Consider the following 16,166-nt stretch of genomic DNA (forward strand, 5'->3'; position numbering starts at 1 on the left):
CCCTGCTAATCCAGGGTAATCTCATCTCAAAAGCCTTAATAATGTCTGCAAAGATCCTTTTTCCAAATAAAGTAACATTTACAACTTTCCAGGCTTAGGACTCGATTTCTTTGCATGGCCATTATTCAGCCTATTTATATCCGCAAGAACATTCGTTGTACGTGTTAGAGCTTAGATAGCAGATAGCACAGGTGAGTGACTCACAGTTTAAATCAGAATTGAATAACTTTCTTAATGACTCAAAAAGATATATGTGTCTTTAAAGTAATACTTAAACTAATTAAATCCTGTCATGTAAGTGAAAGACACTCTAGTTTCTTTTTGTTAATATGTTTCTTCCTCTCAAAATCACACAAAGATGTGCATTTTGGGAAAGAAACATTATCTACTAGCTAAAAAAGAAAATTACGTCTTAATGATACCAACCACAGGTGATAGCACGGAGAAGTCCCTAAGGGAATGTCTGCACTAACCTTTCTGCCAGACAGTGTCTTCATTATTTGATCACAACCTAGAAAATAGGAAACCGGTGGGAACAAACCTCATGTTTGCGCCATCATTCCAAGTGTAAGAACCACAGGAAGGATGATAATGGCATCGACGGTTACCATTTATTAAATGATTTCTACATATCAGGCACTGTGCTTATGCTTTAAATAAATTGTCTTATTTGACTTTCCCAGCCAACTGTAAGTGACAGATATCATTCCCTTTGCTTGGGTCACCCATTAAGAAAGTGGCAGAGCCTAGATTTCAAACTTGGTCAGTGTGATTCCAAAATGCGCGTGTGCCTGACCACTTCACTCCATGCCCTCTCCCTGAACTATATGGAGAATACTAAGGATATTAGAGACCACCTAGTCCAGTTCCTACTCCGTCATAAATCCCTCTGGAGTAGCCTAAGAGCTGACTGCAAGAACGATGATGATATTGGTAACTATGATTGTTGGTTACATGCCAACAACCAGGCAAAGTGCCAATTTCTTTACATGTGTTAACACTAACCTTCACAATACTCTCAGATAGCTCTCGTTTTATAGATGAGAATACTGAGGGTCAGAGCTGTTACGTAATTTACTCAGTGACACATAGTATATTGTAAGTGGAAGAACTGGAATTCCAACCCAGTTTAAAACAGGATTCATAATAGTACATAAACTCCCAAACTCCTAAGGATTAAAAGAGATGAAGACTGTGAAGTGTTTGGATGACAGTCAGCTCTCAGTAAATGACAGCTTCCATCACCATTATCATTGTATTGGTAAAGGCAGGTCTCAAAACTCTGATGAACTTTGTAAAGACGTAAGAAAGAGAATTGGCTTCATTTTGATACGCCGAGCACTCCTTTATTTACTATATTTTGGGGGTAAGATGTGGATAGAAAATTAAAATATCCTCATATTCCCAAACTGATCATTAATTATAACCTCTTCCCCCAGAGTTTCCTAATCACTTACTGTTGCTATTAACTGAAAGGCAGGGAAGGCAAATTGACAGGTTTGATCTTTGCCTTTTTGCTACCTAAGCCTCTAAGCTAATGAGTAGTTAAGTAGGCCAGAGAGGGGGCGGCTGCACTGCCCCTTTCACCCACTGAATCATCTGGAAGAGACCACATTAATAATGGTGTGAAACCACTTCTGTTCACTGAGCACCAATGATATGCCAGGCCCAGGGCCAAGGGCTTCCTCAGACATTCTCTCACTTAGTTCTCATAAAACCCTTTACATCCATTTTACGTATTAGAGAACAGAAGCTCAGAAAAGGTAAGTAACTTGCTCGTGGACAGTTGGTAAGTGAACCTGGGATCTGAACCCGTGTCAGTCTAATTCTCATGCTCATGCTCTTTTCAAATGTAGGACACAAGTGAAACAATATTTAATAATTGTATTTAGTGAGGTCAGCTAGGTCAACCACCACAGTCTACAGATTTGGATACTGAGGCACTGAGTACCAAACACTGGTACTTTACACAGCATGTAAGAATAGATTCAGGTCAGGAACTCATATCTCTTGCCGTGCATATTTTGTAACATTCTTGAAGGAAGAGCCAGAAGGCTGATCCAAGGTCAGAAGAAGCAGAAAATCTGGGACTACACATTGCCTTATTGGACATTTTGTTTGGAGCTCTCCATATAGCATGTTTTGTATTGTTATATATTTTTTCTCCTCAACTAGACTCTTAGATTCTTGAAGGCAGGCATGGGAATTCAATACCTCTGGATAGCCTAGTGTTTAGCTTCCTCTTTCTACAGTATCATGAGACCACAGAGCTCCAAGAATGGTATGCAGTTTTATTCTTTCTGTTATTCAACAAGTATTGATTCATCTGCTGTCAAAGTTAGACCCCGGACCTCAGATGATGTCTTCAGAGCTCTCTTTGTTTCCCTATCTCTTGGATGGGCTCTTTCTACATATTAGGCAAGATGACCACTTCATGCCCACAGTTGCCAGCAACTTTAGTACAAAGAAACTGTCTTTCCCAATAGTTCTGAAAGAAAATCCTCAGCAAGAACTCTGCCCTAAGGCGGAGCCATGAACCAATCCCTGAAACAATCACTGCACCTTGGCAGACCTGGTGCTCTGGTTGCCCAGCATGGTTTACACCCACACATCCCTGTGACGGAGGAAGTGAGCACATCCGCATTGAACCATATGAAATATGTCCCAAGGAAAGAGAGGATGCCGGCCCAGAAGACATGCTGCAAAAGAAAAGCAACAAACTTTTTCTGAAAGTGCCTGCAGTGTACCTGACTATAGATCACGGGTCAAGTGTAGGAACCCAAACGAAACACAGTCCTTCCTTCACCACCCCTAGCCCCATGTGCAAATTGTTCCTAAACGAATGACAAAGGTATACAAATGAGCAGACAGCCCATCACAACCTTAGAGGACAAGTTCTAGGAAGAGAGGGATGTGCGGGGAACTATAGAATACGTTTCTTAATTCGGAAAGGCTTTCAGAGAAGGTGAACCACAAATCTTGAAGGAGGAATAGGAACTAACTGGTTGAGGAAGGGGAGATGAGGGTTCTTTCTAGCAAGTAGAAAGACCTTAAAAACACCTGTTCAAGCCTTCCCTTTAAGCTTGCAGGCCTTATTCAATATTATTCAATATTGCAGCTGGTGATTGGGCCACCCCTGCTTAAACATCACACTCATCCCTTCAAATGACAGCCTTTTAGGCAGCTCTCAATCATTAGACAGCTATTCCTTATGTTGAGCTGAGACCTGCCTGCACAAAATCTTGATTGATTGATACACAATGAATGTGTCTGGTTCAAAATCTGATTTAGTACCGATACCGGAGCCTCCTGCAGCCAAACAAGTTTGGGGGAACCATCTGCAGTGGTGACATCTGGGATGAAGTCAGTTGTCACAGTCCCTCGGCATGTGCAAGGCAAGCACAGTGTGGACAGGATTTCCAGTGTAAGGAGACAGGTGAGTAGCATTCCAGCGGGATAACAGCTGTGCTTGTCAAATGTAGCATGCAAAACACTTCCCTGGGGAGCGTGTTAAAAGGCACCCTCCTGAGCTTTTCCCCTAGAAGTTGTCATCTGTAGGTTTGGGATGGGGCCCAGGAATCTGCATTTTAAGCCAAGCCAACAGCCCAAGTGACTCTGATGCAAGTTTGTAGAACAACGTTGATTCATTTAGAAAAGATATAATTCACTAATTCATCTGTTCATTGAATAAATATTGATTCGGCACATACTATGTGCCTGGCAGTATGCTACCTGCTGGTGATATAGAGATGAAAAAGTAACGTGCCTGACCTCAAGGTACTCCTAGTCTCTTTGGGAGAGAGACGCATAAGGAGTCGATGACAATATGGTGTGACAGCCAGTGTAATGGGCATTAGTACATGGCCCAATGGGACTCGTTCGCAAGGGGTGCCTAACTCTGCTTTGGGGAGTCCCAGCAGGCTTCAACACGGTACTTGGGCTGGGATTTAGAAAAGAAAAAAGTTTCTGGGAAAAATAATGTGTAAAAGCATGGGCATTTAGGGACTTGCAATCAGTCCAGAATAATTGTGGGTTTGAGCTTCGGGAAGAGAAGAAGGGAACGGGCCAGGTATGTAACTGGGGGCCAGACTTTAGCATCTAGAAGAAGAGGAATGGGAAGCCACTGGAGGATGCAAAGCAGGGTGATGACAGGCCAAGACTGGCATTTTAGAAAGATCACTGGGGCTGCAATGCGGAGGTTAGGTTTTGGAGGGGAACCTGGGGCAGGGTTGGAGTTCGGGGGCTGTAGGTGGGAAACAGCAAGGCTAGAAAGAGGGCAGAGGCAATGAGGATGAAAAGAGGATGAAACAGGATGGAGAGGACTGAGGGGCCATTTCAAAGGTGGAACAGACATGGTGACTATGCACGCGGGTCCTCAGGGAGAGGGCGTCCGGGAGGCTCTAGAAGCAGCCACAGCCTCTCCTCTCGCAGGTCGTTGCCTGAAACGCCACCTCTTGTGTAATGGAGACAATGACTGTCTTGATGGCTCTGATGAGGACGAATGTGAAGACTTCAGGGCCATAGAAGATGCCTGCAGCCAGTACGACCCAATTCCAGGGTCAGAGAGGGCAGCCGCTGGGTGAGTCACTGCCTGCTGGCCATCTGTGGGCAGGCGATGATTTCTCTTCAATCATGAATATTCGTTTTGGAGACAGAAGAGGGTCTTTTTGGAGGGTTCCTCTGGAGGGCTTCCTACAAGGCAGCTGTCACTGTCCCCCTACGGTGGCGTCTTAGATCAGGTTGCTATAAGAAAATCCTGCACACTGGATGGCTTATACATAACAGAAAGTATTTCTCACAAGTCTGGGGGATGGAAGTCCAATAGTCAGGTGAGGGCTGCCTTTCAGGTCTCCTTGTACCCTCATACAGTAGAAGGGTCTAGGTTGCTCTGTGGGGTCTCCTTTATGACAGCACTGATACCATTCACGAGGGTTCCCCCCTCATGATCTAAGCACCTCCCGAGGATCCTTACCTCCTAATATTATCACATTAGTGGGTAGGATTTTCACACATGAAACTTGGGGGGTCACAAACATTCAGCCCATAACAGGGTCTTGCCCAGTCCTGGCTACGTGACAGAACTTACGTTTTCTCCTCTGTGTCTCTGAGAGTCCTGCTCTCCTTTCATCCCTTCCCCTTCTACTGATCACTCCTCTCACCTCCATTCCATTTCCAAGGCCCGTTTAAGAAGCCACATCTTCTGTGAAGACTTCCCTGATTCCCCAGAGGACAGCGTTTGTCTGACCCAAGTGCACTTTCCAATAGCCCTGTTCACATTCGGCCTTAGACTGTACTTGCTGGTGTAACCAGGGCTAACAGTATAATGCAGTGCAAAGAAAATGGATTTGGGGTAACATGGCGAGGGGCTTGCCTCTCCACGTTACCCGTGCTTACTCACACCTCCCAGGCCACAGTTTCTTTATCTGTTGTGATTCAATCAGTCTTGATTCTAACTTTCTTCATCACACATGCTATGGTCAATTTCAGTTCCTTGAACGCATCACACTGGTTTGTTCTGAGACTTAATTCTTTCTTTCTGGAATGTCCTTCCCCATATTCCTAACCTAACTTCTTACATAGCGTCATGAACTGAATTTTGTCCCCCTAAAACTCGTATGTTGAAGCCCTAACCTCAGTGGGATTGTATTTGGAGACACGGTCTTTAAGGAGGTAACTAAAGCTAAATGAGGTCATAGGGTGGGGCCCTAATCCAAGACTCCAGTCCTAGTAAGAAGCGGAAGAGATCCCAGAAATCTCTTGCACCACATGCAGAGAAGAGGCCTGTGAAGACACAGGCTTCTGCAACCCATGAAGAGGCCCACCAGCAACCAACCTGGATGGCACCTGGGTCTGGACATCTAACCTCCAGAACTGTGAGAAAACAAATATCTATTGTTTGATTCACCCATTCTGTGGTATTTTGTTACGACAGCCCGAGCTGACTAAGACACTTAGGCATAACCTCCTCCGCATACTCTTCTTGACATACCCTCCCCTCTTCTTGAAGTTACATACACGTTATTCCCAGAGTCCCTTGTGTGTCCCACCCTTCCAGCACGTATCCAACAGGGCTAGGACATCTGTTGCAATGTCCTTCTGCCCCAGTTAAGAACGCTTTATCATCTCTTCTTCTCCAGCACCGACCACAGGGCCAAGCTCATAGTGACACTCGGTATTGTTAGTTCCCTGGTACTTTGTCTTTGCCTTGAGTCTTGTCTCTTAACTTGACTATAAACTCTTTGAAGGTAGAAACTGCTTTTGACTCATCTTTTTCATCAGCTGAGCCCTGATGTTGGAGCACTTCCTATAATCGCCTCTCATGGAGCACTGGTTGAATTGGAACAAATCAATATGATCAATTAGATCTTTACAGATGAGGAAACAGGGAGATGTAGCCATCATCGCACAGTGACCTGGCCATGTTGCAGCCCACTCAGGGTCAGCTGTCATTCATGAGGGCTTAGTCACAGCCCACCTACCAGATAGGATAGAATCCGGTAAGTCCATGTAGGTGCACACTTAGGAAAAATGATCAAATTCTGTTTTCTTTCGCACCGAAAGTACTAGTTTTCTTGGGCTGCCATCAAAGTGCCACAAACTGAGTGGCTTAAGCAATAGAAATTTATTTTCTCATAGTTCTGGAGGCTAAAAATCTGAGCTCATGTATCAGCCATGTTGGCTGCCTTGAGGCCTCTCTCCTTGGCTTGTAGATGGCCATCTTCTCTCTGTGCCTTCACAGGGTCTTCCCACTGGATGTGTCTGGGTCCAACTTGTCTCTTTTTAGAAGGACACCACTCAGGTTGGCTTAGGGCCATTGCTAATGACCTCATTTTAACTTAATTACCTCTGTAAAGATCCTGTCACCAAAACACTGAGGTTTTGGGGGTCAGGATTTCAACACATGAATGTCAGGGGGATGCGATTCCTTACACCAATAAAAGGTGATTATTATAGATTTTGAAAGTGACTGTGGGGTGAACATAGGAGAGGCATAAAATATTGGGGTATGGGCTTAAAAAATAATTACCTTCTTAATGGCAAAAAGATCACAGACCACAAGCTGCTCTCATGTGATTCAATCAGGAGCCTTTCAAATATACTTTGTTTGCCCCCACTAGACACTGAAACCAATAGAATAGCTTCTCCTTCACTCCAAACAGCTGCCATTTTGGTGGCTCTTCTATTCATCTCAAGATCTAACAAGGCTTTCCTGATATCTGTTTCTTTTTTTTGTAATTTAAGCATTTCCTAGTGTTTCCTCTTTATTTATTGCTACAGAAGTCACACGTGTTTGAGGTATAAACTGAAAGTCTTCCTTCACCCTCCCCGACCTGCACCCCACCCCATCACCCTCTCTCATTGTCCTCGCTAGAGCTGACACTCATCACCAGTTTGGCATAGGTACTTCCAGACCATGTAAGAATGCATTGGCAATATACGTTGTTTGGAAATATGCCTATAATACCTGTTGTGCATTACAGATAGATAGGCTTTTCTGAGGATTAGATTCTCAGTTCACATAAATATGAGCATACCACACAGTGGCTGTTACTTACTTTTTTCACTTTAGTAATATATTTTGGAGACTTCCTCCCATATTTTCTATTGTCTCTTTCTAAGCAACATAGTGTTCTATAACAGAGGTCAGCAAACTATGGCCTGAAGGCCAAATTCAACCTGCTGTCTATTTCTGTAAAACAACAACAACAACAAAAAACTGTCTTATGGAAACACAGATTCTGCCCTACAATGGCAGAGTTGAGTAGTTGCAACAGAGACTTACAGCCGAAAATATTTACTATCTGGCCCTTCTACTATGTGCCGATTCTTCTGTGGTATAATTATATGATAATTTGTTATTATGATAATAAGTATATAACTACTTCCTATTGAAAGATAATTAGATCATTCCCCCTTTTTTGCTTATAAACAAATACAACAATGAACATCCTTGTACACGTATTTTTGTATATGTGTGTGATTATTCCTGCAGATTTCCAAAATGTGGAATTTCTCAACTACATCTTTTCCTTTTTACTGGGGCTTTTGCAACCAGATATTCCAAGTATGTGTAGGCTTTACATAGGCTTAGATGCTATAGTACAATCTTAGGGCTTATTATTCCTTTGAGTTTTAGTTTGACTTGTTAGAGAGCTTGTATTTATAAGCTACAGGAAGACACACGTTCAATAGGGGGAAAATAGAAACCCCAGGGTGGTGTAAAGGGAAAGAATCCATATTTGTGTCAAAAAAATCTAGGAAAAAAAATCCAGCTGTGATTATAGGCAAGTTACTTAATTTTTCTGCACTTCAGTTTCTGCATTTGTAAAATAGTCGTGAGGTTGAAAGCTAATGTATGCTAAATGTCTGGTAGAGTGTGCATTCAATTCATCACAGCTAATAGTACATCACTTCCACTAATATGAAGAAAGAGATGGAGAAAGGGAGAAGAAGAAGGAAGTTAACTGACATTTAATTTCTACTGTATGCCAGGTGCTCTGTAATTGTCCACTTCTTCCTTTGAAGCAGGTTTTATTCAGTTTTTATCCTGCTCATCCTACTGCCTTTGTATCTTTCCACAGAGGCCACAAAGAAACACAACAAGGTAATCACTGAATGCCATGGGACCACAGAGGAGGGACAACTGTCTGTCCAGGATAATCAAGGCCATATAGAGGAGGAAACATTTGAGAGGGACTTAAATGCTGAATAGGAGTTTGAGAGGCAGAGACAAGCAATTAGTTTATTATCTATAACAAAAGAAGCTTTGATTGTTCCAATCCTTGGAACTCTTAGCCAACTCTACATGTTTTTGTTTAGTTAACTTTCTCTTTTCAGAAAATTAAAGCGATATTTCACCTGTTTCACATTATTTTTACCTAAATATGGTTAAACCATCCATAGCCTAAAATACAGAACTTGGGCAGATAGATTTGAAATACTCCAGAGAGAGAAATATATGAAAATATTTCTGGAAAGGTATTGGGCTAGGGGAAAGGAAGTATAATTGTTAAGTGCTTAATACGTACTATCAACTTTACTTCTGTTTTCCTTTATTTGGACTTCACAAAAGCCATGAGACATAGTTTTATGATGTCCCCTCTTCAAATGAGAAAAAGAAGCTTCAAAAGCCTTCTAGAATGTGTCCAAAGTCACACAGCTAGTAAACGACAGAGTTGGCCATTAAACAGCAGTCTCCCTGACTTTCAAACGGTATCCCCTCTGACATTCCACACCGCCTGGAAGACGAGGGCCTTTCTGAGGATTAGATTCTCAGCTTAGCACTATGACTTACACCTAATATTACAACCCTGTGTTTTAGCAGCAGAGCCCTTTTCTGAAATAATACTAACAGCAGCAACATTTATTCAGTATATAAATATATGCTGAGTACTATTATGATTCCTTTACGTGTTAGCTCCTGTTTAACTCTCTGAAGGCAGTGGTATTCACTGCTTTTTACAAATGACTAAACTGAGGCGCAGATGAAATGATTTGCCCAAGGTCACACAGCAAGATGCAGCAGCTAGATGGGTCCAGACTGTCTGGTGCCTGTGCTAGGACTCCTGACAATTGTGCATATTTGTCTCTCACTTATTCAACAAATATTTAGGGGTGCCTCCGATCTGGGAGCACTGTTCTAGAAGCTGAATGGAGATGTCTGGCTGCTCTGGTTAAAGAGAACCTGAAGGCCCAGCTTAGTTCACTCAGTCTCCCATTGTTCCCCAAAGTGGCCTTACAGGCACTTCTTCACAGAACACAGTGTGAGAAACCACGGCTCAGGCTTCCAGGTAGAGCATCCTGCGGAGGATATTTTATGCTGTCTTTGCCTTTCCAGTGCTCTCTCCCAGAAGCTGCCTGCCTTTTCCGTTTAGGTATAACATCCTGACCCAGAAAGAAACTCAGAGCGTGTACGATGCAAAGTATTACGGGGGCCAGTGTGAGACAGTATACAATGGGGAATGGAGGGAACTACGTTATGACCCCGCCTGTGAGCGTCTCTACTATGGAGAGGATGAGAAGTACTTCCGGAAGCCTTACAACATCCTGTCATACCACTTTGAGGTAAGTCTCAACAGGGGCGATCCCAGGTCCCCGTAGGGTGGGGGCAGGAGAGACAGTGCTGTTGGGAGAGACAGATGCCTTGCTTCAGAAGACTGTATTTCCTGCAGAGCGTGCTGGTGGCTGCCCCACACATGCTCAGTGCTGAAGGGCACTGAGAGGCCAGGGCACGGCCAGAGAGAGGCATAAGGTAAATGTGACTCATCGGCTAGATCTTGGCTCCATTGCAAAATCAATAAAATAGATTTGAGGCCCTATTCTCTGGGCTGCTAGTGAGAAGACCTATTTCCAAGTTGTGGATCTGTTAAACTATAAGAACAGTCAGCTCTCTGTATCTGCACATTCCACATCTATGTATTCAACCAAACACAGATCAAAAATATTAAAAAAAAAAAAAAATGTTATGTTGTTGCTGATGTGTGCTATGTAGTTAGGCCAATGATGGCTGCGTCTGTACGGAACATGTACAGACTTTTTTAGCCTTGTCATTATTCCCTAAACAATACGGTATAATAACTATTTACATGCCACTTACATTGTATTAGGTATTATAAATAATTTACAGATAATTTAAAATATACTGGAGAATGTGAATAGGTTATATGCAAATACTATGCCATTACGCAAGGGACTTGAGCAGTTGTGGAATTTGGTAACTGTGGGGTGTCCTGGAACCAGCCCCCACAGATACTGAGGGATGAGGGACAACTGTATATAATACCTTAAGCAGCTCACTGCCTTTCCCCGGGGCCCAGTTTCCTAAGCTGCGAAATGGGAGGCAGGATAGGAGTTGAGAGACAGGGTTCTGAGACCTATGCCCTGGCTTTGCCAAGAGTAGCTCTCCCCTGATCACTTTCACACCTTGATTTTCTGCATTGATTTTGTTTGAAGAAAGGGTTCTGCTCTTGCAAGGTCTTGCAAATGTCTGATGACCCCAAAGATTCTCTCCACCTCTAAAATTCAGTGGCCTCCTGGTCACTTGAGCAGCACGTAGCTCATGATCAGCTCCAGAGCCTGCTCCTGACCATTCATTTCTTCAACCCTCACCTTCCGGGTGAGACATCCACACAGAAAACTTCCCTGGATGCTCACTGCGTAGGTGTCAAATCTTCTATACAAATTCTCCCATTTAGCTCTTGTCACAACACAATGGGATAGATGTTACCATTGTGCCATTTTAGATGTTAAAAAATCCCCAGAGACTTAGAGGGATAAAGTGTCAGGCCCAAAGCTGTACTGCAGTAGGTGGCAGAAATGGGTCAAACCCAGAGCTAAGCCTGACTTTATGTCATTTAGAAGGGAGGATGGATTATACATATTATATCTATACACTAACTATATAGAGAGATGGTAAGACCCCAGGACTCTAAATAATTATCTAGTCACATCCCCCTCCTCTAAATTTCTGAAGAGAAAAATATTGACAGAGGATAAGGCCAGGCTTATGAAGTCTCTTTTTAAGGAGTTGGCTCCGCCCACCCCACTTCCATTGCTGTCATCAGGCCTATAATAATCCAAGCTGGAAGACAGGGACAAAGCCATTTTCCTAACCTTGAGGATGACCTAGGGCCTGTGTGTCAGGCAAGACAGACGAGGCTGTGCTGTGGCAACAAAGGTTTCCGAAATCTCAGTTCTTTGAAGCAGCGGTGCCCGCCTTACACTACTTGCCCATCCTAAGGTGGATATTCCTTGTATCACAGACACGCTGTACCCAAACTAATGGGCATTCTATCTCAACACATGCCCTTGTGATTGTACAGTGACCCACTCATGGGCTCTTAACACTTGCTTCCTTGGCTCAAGTTAGACACAAGACCATGGCTCAGTTCAGGTTGACAGAGAAATGCAACCCTAGCATATGCCTGGAATGCAATAACCACACATTGGTGGGCAGCACTCAAGTATCCCTTTGCCTAGAATTACCATCGTCTGCAGGGCTTCCTTTGCCCCTTTCCTCCCTGGTGCACACCCAGATGTGGCTTTCTGGATCTGTCTAGTGCAGAGCCAAGCAACCTCTACAGGAAAAATGAGCCAATTGGAAAGAAATCCATGCTCAGAACAATATAGCATTTTATCAGAATCATCGGTGTGTGTGTGTTTATATATTTTAGCTGTACCATAAGACTCAAACTAACATTGCTCTGTTTTCTGTATCTTAGTGATTATCAGTCTGATGACTGGATTAGTCTTTTAAGAGACTGATTTATAATAATGTGAAACTTTAGATATTTTACAAAGCGAAGATTGAAATATTAAGTATGAAATGGAATATACCTTGAAGTGCACAAAGCTAATATCCATTTGTTTCTTTTCAGGCCCGGGCAGATACTAGTCTCTCCTCAGAGCTGTATCATGATGCAAACGAACTTCTTTCTAAACTAAAAAATGACCTGTCTGTGTCAGGTGGGGTGACCGTTGGTGTAGGCCCTGCCGGCAGCCCCGTGACAGTGGATGTGGGTGTGTCTGGATCATATGCCTCTTCGATCTTGAAAGAGTTAAGCAAGTATCAAGACAAGGTATTAAAACATAATGCCTGTGTCGCATGGTATTCCATAATCTATACTGAAAACGTATTACTTTAATTGCATTAAAAAGTACAGTAGTAATTGAACCTTCATTTGCTTGTGTAATTGGAAATGTCTCATCAGTGGTAATCACGTTTGTTTTTCTTATTATGCTTTTGCAGACCAAATCATCACAAAGGGAATAAAATTGAACTATGAGACTAGCACCCTTATCACTTCACCCCATCCTTTTTTCATGGTGACCTGGAGCATATAGGGAAATACTTAGAATGGTAATGTCTTAAAGAGAAACAGCCAGGCCCTCTAAACTAGACTTGGAAGAATTCTAATGCAAGCCTCACTGTTCCAAATAAATCAGAGGGCTGGCATGCTGAACCAGTCTTTCATTTATTTATCAAACATTCACTATTACCTGTCTATTCTCCTGAGGGGTCAGACAATGCTTCCTTGAGGAAAGAACATCTGCCTAAACTGAGAGCAACTAGCGACTAGTACAAGTTCTCCAGATGAAGGGAAGCAGCAATTAACAGAAGCGTATTCTAGGCCTGGGAAACAGCGTGTACAAAGGCCTGGATATCAGAGAATGCCTCAAAAATTTAGGATTGAAAGTACTTCAGCCAACTGAAGTACAGGGTAGGAAGGAAAAATAGGGAGTAATGAGGATGGAGAAGTACCCAGGAGCCAGAGATAGCCAATCTATTGAATTCATTGGATTTTAACAAAAAAACTTCAATAACATTGACATTGCAACTGTGGATTTAGCTGGTACTCAAAAAGGTATTTTGGATGATGAAAATACAGTTATAAAAATGAACTTACTTAACAAATATAAATCACATCCTGGAGCTTTGCTACAAATTAGCTATTGATCTGAAAGTATTGTTCCATTATCTGGCTATCACATATTAATTTGGACTTTTCTAAAAGCATGTGACCCATTCAAAGTTTCACTGTCACGTTGGATCAAGATTTATATTAGCTGGAAGTAATGCCCATACATGACCTTCCTCCTCTTAAACCAATTCAACCTTATTCTGGTCCATGTTTTTTTTTTTTAAGTATTATGTCAGGATCCTGCTTTTCTTTATTATTTAAAGTACAACATTACCACAAGAATGGAAGCTCCATGAGGGCAGGGGCCTATCTCATTCAAGGTTATGTCCACTGCGCCTAGCAGAATGCATGTTAAGTGTAGGCATTTTTAGATATTTGTTCAATAAATTACATAAATAAATAACATTGGCATTTCACCATGTCATCAAAAACAATCCTAAGCATAATTTTTATGAATACCTAGTACTTGTGTAGGAGGTTGCATTCACGCAATGCTTTAATTAGAGCAGGGAGAGATGTGGAGGTGGGAATGGACTGGGGGAAGCACAGAGGTGACAAGCACAGTGAAGCACATTGTACTAACTAACCCAGGTGAGCACGGATGAGAACGTCACCTGGACAGGGCAGTGGGGACAGGGATGAAGTCATGTGAGAAGAAGCCAGGCACACAGGGGTGTCTAATGCTTGAAAAATAGACTAAGACTCTGTTGTATGTATTTATACTTATATATTTATATGTAAATATGTACGTTTCCTACTGCTACTAAATGCTGACCTTTTGCATTATCTCCTATGGTAAAATGTATACTCTCTTTGTTCTTTTCCCTCATTCCATGGCGGTTGTTGCTGTTGGCAGAAATATCACTTCATGAGAATTTTCACAAAGGTGCAGACGGCTCATTTTAGGATGAGGAGGGACAACATTATGCTGGATGAAGGAATGCTGCAGTCATTAATGGAGCTTCCGGAGCAGTACAATTACGGCATGTACGCCAAGTTCATCAATGACTACGGCACCCATTACATAACGTCTGGATCAATGGGTGGCATTTATGAGTACATCCTGGTGCTTGACACAGAAAAAATGCAATCACTGAGTAAGTAAGAAGCTTTATGCACACAGTGGTCAGTGCTGGTACCACAACACGGTTTGCAGTTTTCTGAGCACGGACTACGAGCCATGCATAATCTCATTTTGTCCTCATGACAGCTATACGGTATCGTTAGTATTATTTATAGGGAATTGAGGTCCAGAGAGCGAAATGAGTTGCTAATAAGCACTACACTAACAGGATTTTCACTCACATGTGTCTGGCTCCCTCAAACTACGTGTTTTCTATTTCACAATGGTTACCTCTTTAAAAATAGAGAATCTGGGATTTTGTTATTAAAAACGTTAAAACACATTTTAAATGTAGATTCTTGCCTAATGGAACTGGCCAATGAGTTGGTGATGCCAGAAAACTGGAGCCATCCCAGAGTCCTCCCTCTCCTTCACCCGTGTAGATCTCTAAGACCCTTCAGTTCTCTCTCCTGAACGGCGCTCATCCATCCTCTCTTCCCCACAGCCACTCCTACAGTGGTCGGCTGCATTCTCATCTTTCCCTTATTACTGCGTCAGCTCCAAATTATCTCTAGGGGGAAGGCTCACCCCTTTGAGTCCATTCTCAACAACTGTCACTAGAAGGATCTTTCTACTTCAACAACCTGATGATATCACTTTCTTGCCTAATACCCTGAATGGTGAAGAACAGTCTAAACTTCTTAGCATGACAGCAGCAATCTTCGTGGTCTCACTCCAAACTGCTAGAATGATGGTTCTCAATGTGTGGACTCCAACTGGCAGCATCTGCCTCACCTGCAAACCTGTTAGAAATGCAAATTCTCAGGCTCCCATCTCAAACCAGAAACTCTGGGAGTGGCCCAGCAGTCTATGTGATGACAAGCCCTCTAGCTGATTCTGATGCTCATTACACTTTGAGAACTACCAACATAATCAACGAATGGGTAGACGGGTGAGAGATCTATCCAGATTTCAGATTCCCAGGTTTAAGAAGTTTTCCTGACTGCCCCAGCCCAGGCTGGCCAGTTCTTCTCTTCAACACATTTATGTAAATTCTACACTGTTTAGCCTTTAAAAGAGCGATTTTCCAAATGTTCATTTTTTCCTCATCTACATTGAAAGATCTTTATAAGCAAGTACCCTGTCTGATACTCTTTTGTCTCTTTAACATACAACACAGGGGTTAGTATGTAGTGAGTGTGCAAAAGAAGACATGGAATTTGAAAGGGGCGTTCCTTTAGATTCTTGGCTAGAGTCATTCATTAATTCAGCCATATATCCATGTATTTATTCTTTCATAATTCACATGTCTATTGAATATCTATTATGTGTTTGTGCTAGGGATACAATGGTGAGCAAATCTAAATATGGTCCCTACCTTCTTGTAGCATAGTACTCTTCAAACTGCAGGGTGGAACCAGTAGTAGGTCTTTAAATCAATGTATGGATCACAAACGACATTTTTGAACAACAACAACAAAGGATAGAATAGAAAATATCAGTGGTTTGCAGGCAGCAAAGCTGAGTTATTGCTTCAAGAAACTTTTCCTGTTAAATATAGACATGTATATGTGTATAGGTCGTGATACAAAATAAATAGTTTAGTATGGATCAATGCAAAAAAAAGAATTTGAAAAAATTCAAGTGTGTCTTCTTAGAATCATTTAAAAATTGTGAGGAAG

At 42.4% G+C, this 16,166-nt stretch overlaps 1 protein-coding gene across 1 annotated transcript in view; it reads left to right on the forward strand.

Annotated features, from left to right (window-relative positions):
• Positions 1-16,166, forward strand: part of C8A (complement C8 alpha chain) — a 56,266-nt gene that overhangs the window by 11,487 nt on the left and 28,613 nt on the right. Inside the window, exons 3-7 of the mRNA XM_019742534.3 lie at positions 3,292-3,436; positions 4,432-4,579; positions 9,876-10,065; positions 12,378-12,578; positions 14,278-14,518. Of these exons, the coding sequence (XP_019598093.3) occupies positions 3,292-3,436; positions 4,432-4,579; positions 9,876-10,065; positions 12,378-12,578; positions 14,278-14,518 (925 nt within the window). The remainder of the gene's footprint in view (positions 1-3,291; positions 3,437-4,431; positions 4,580-9,875; positions 10,066-12,377; positions 12,579-14,277; positions 14,519-16,166) is intronic.

This window comes from Rhinolophus sinicus, chromosome 14 (genome assembly GCF_057876585.1).
Source record: "Rhinolophus sinicus isolate RSI-liver-muscle chromosome 14, RSI-T2T, whole genome shotgun sequence".
In the NCBI taxonomy this organism is placed as follows: Eukaryota; Metazoa; Chordata; class Mammalia; order Chiroptera; family Rhinolophidae; genus Rhinolophus; species Rhinolophus sinicus.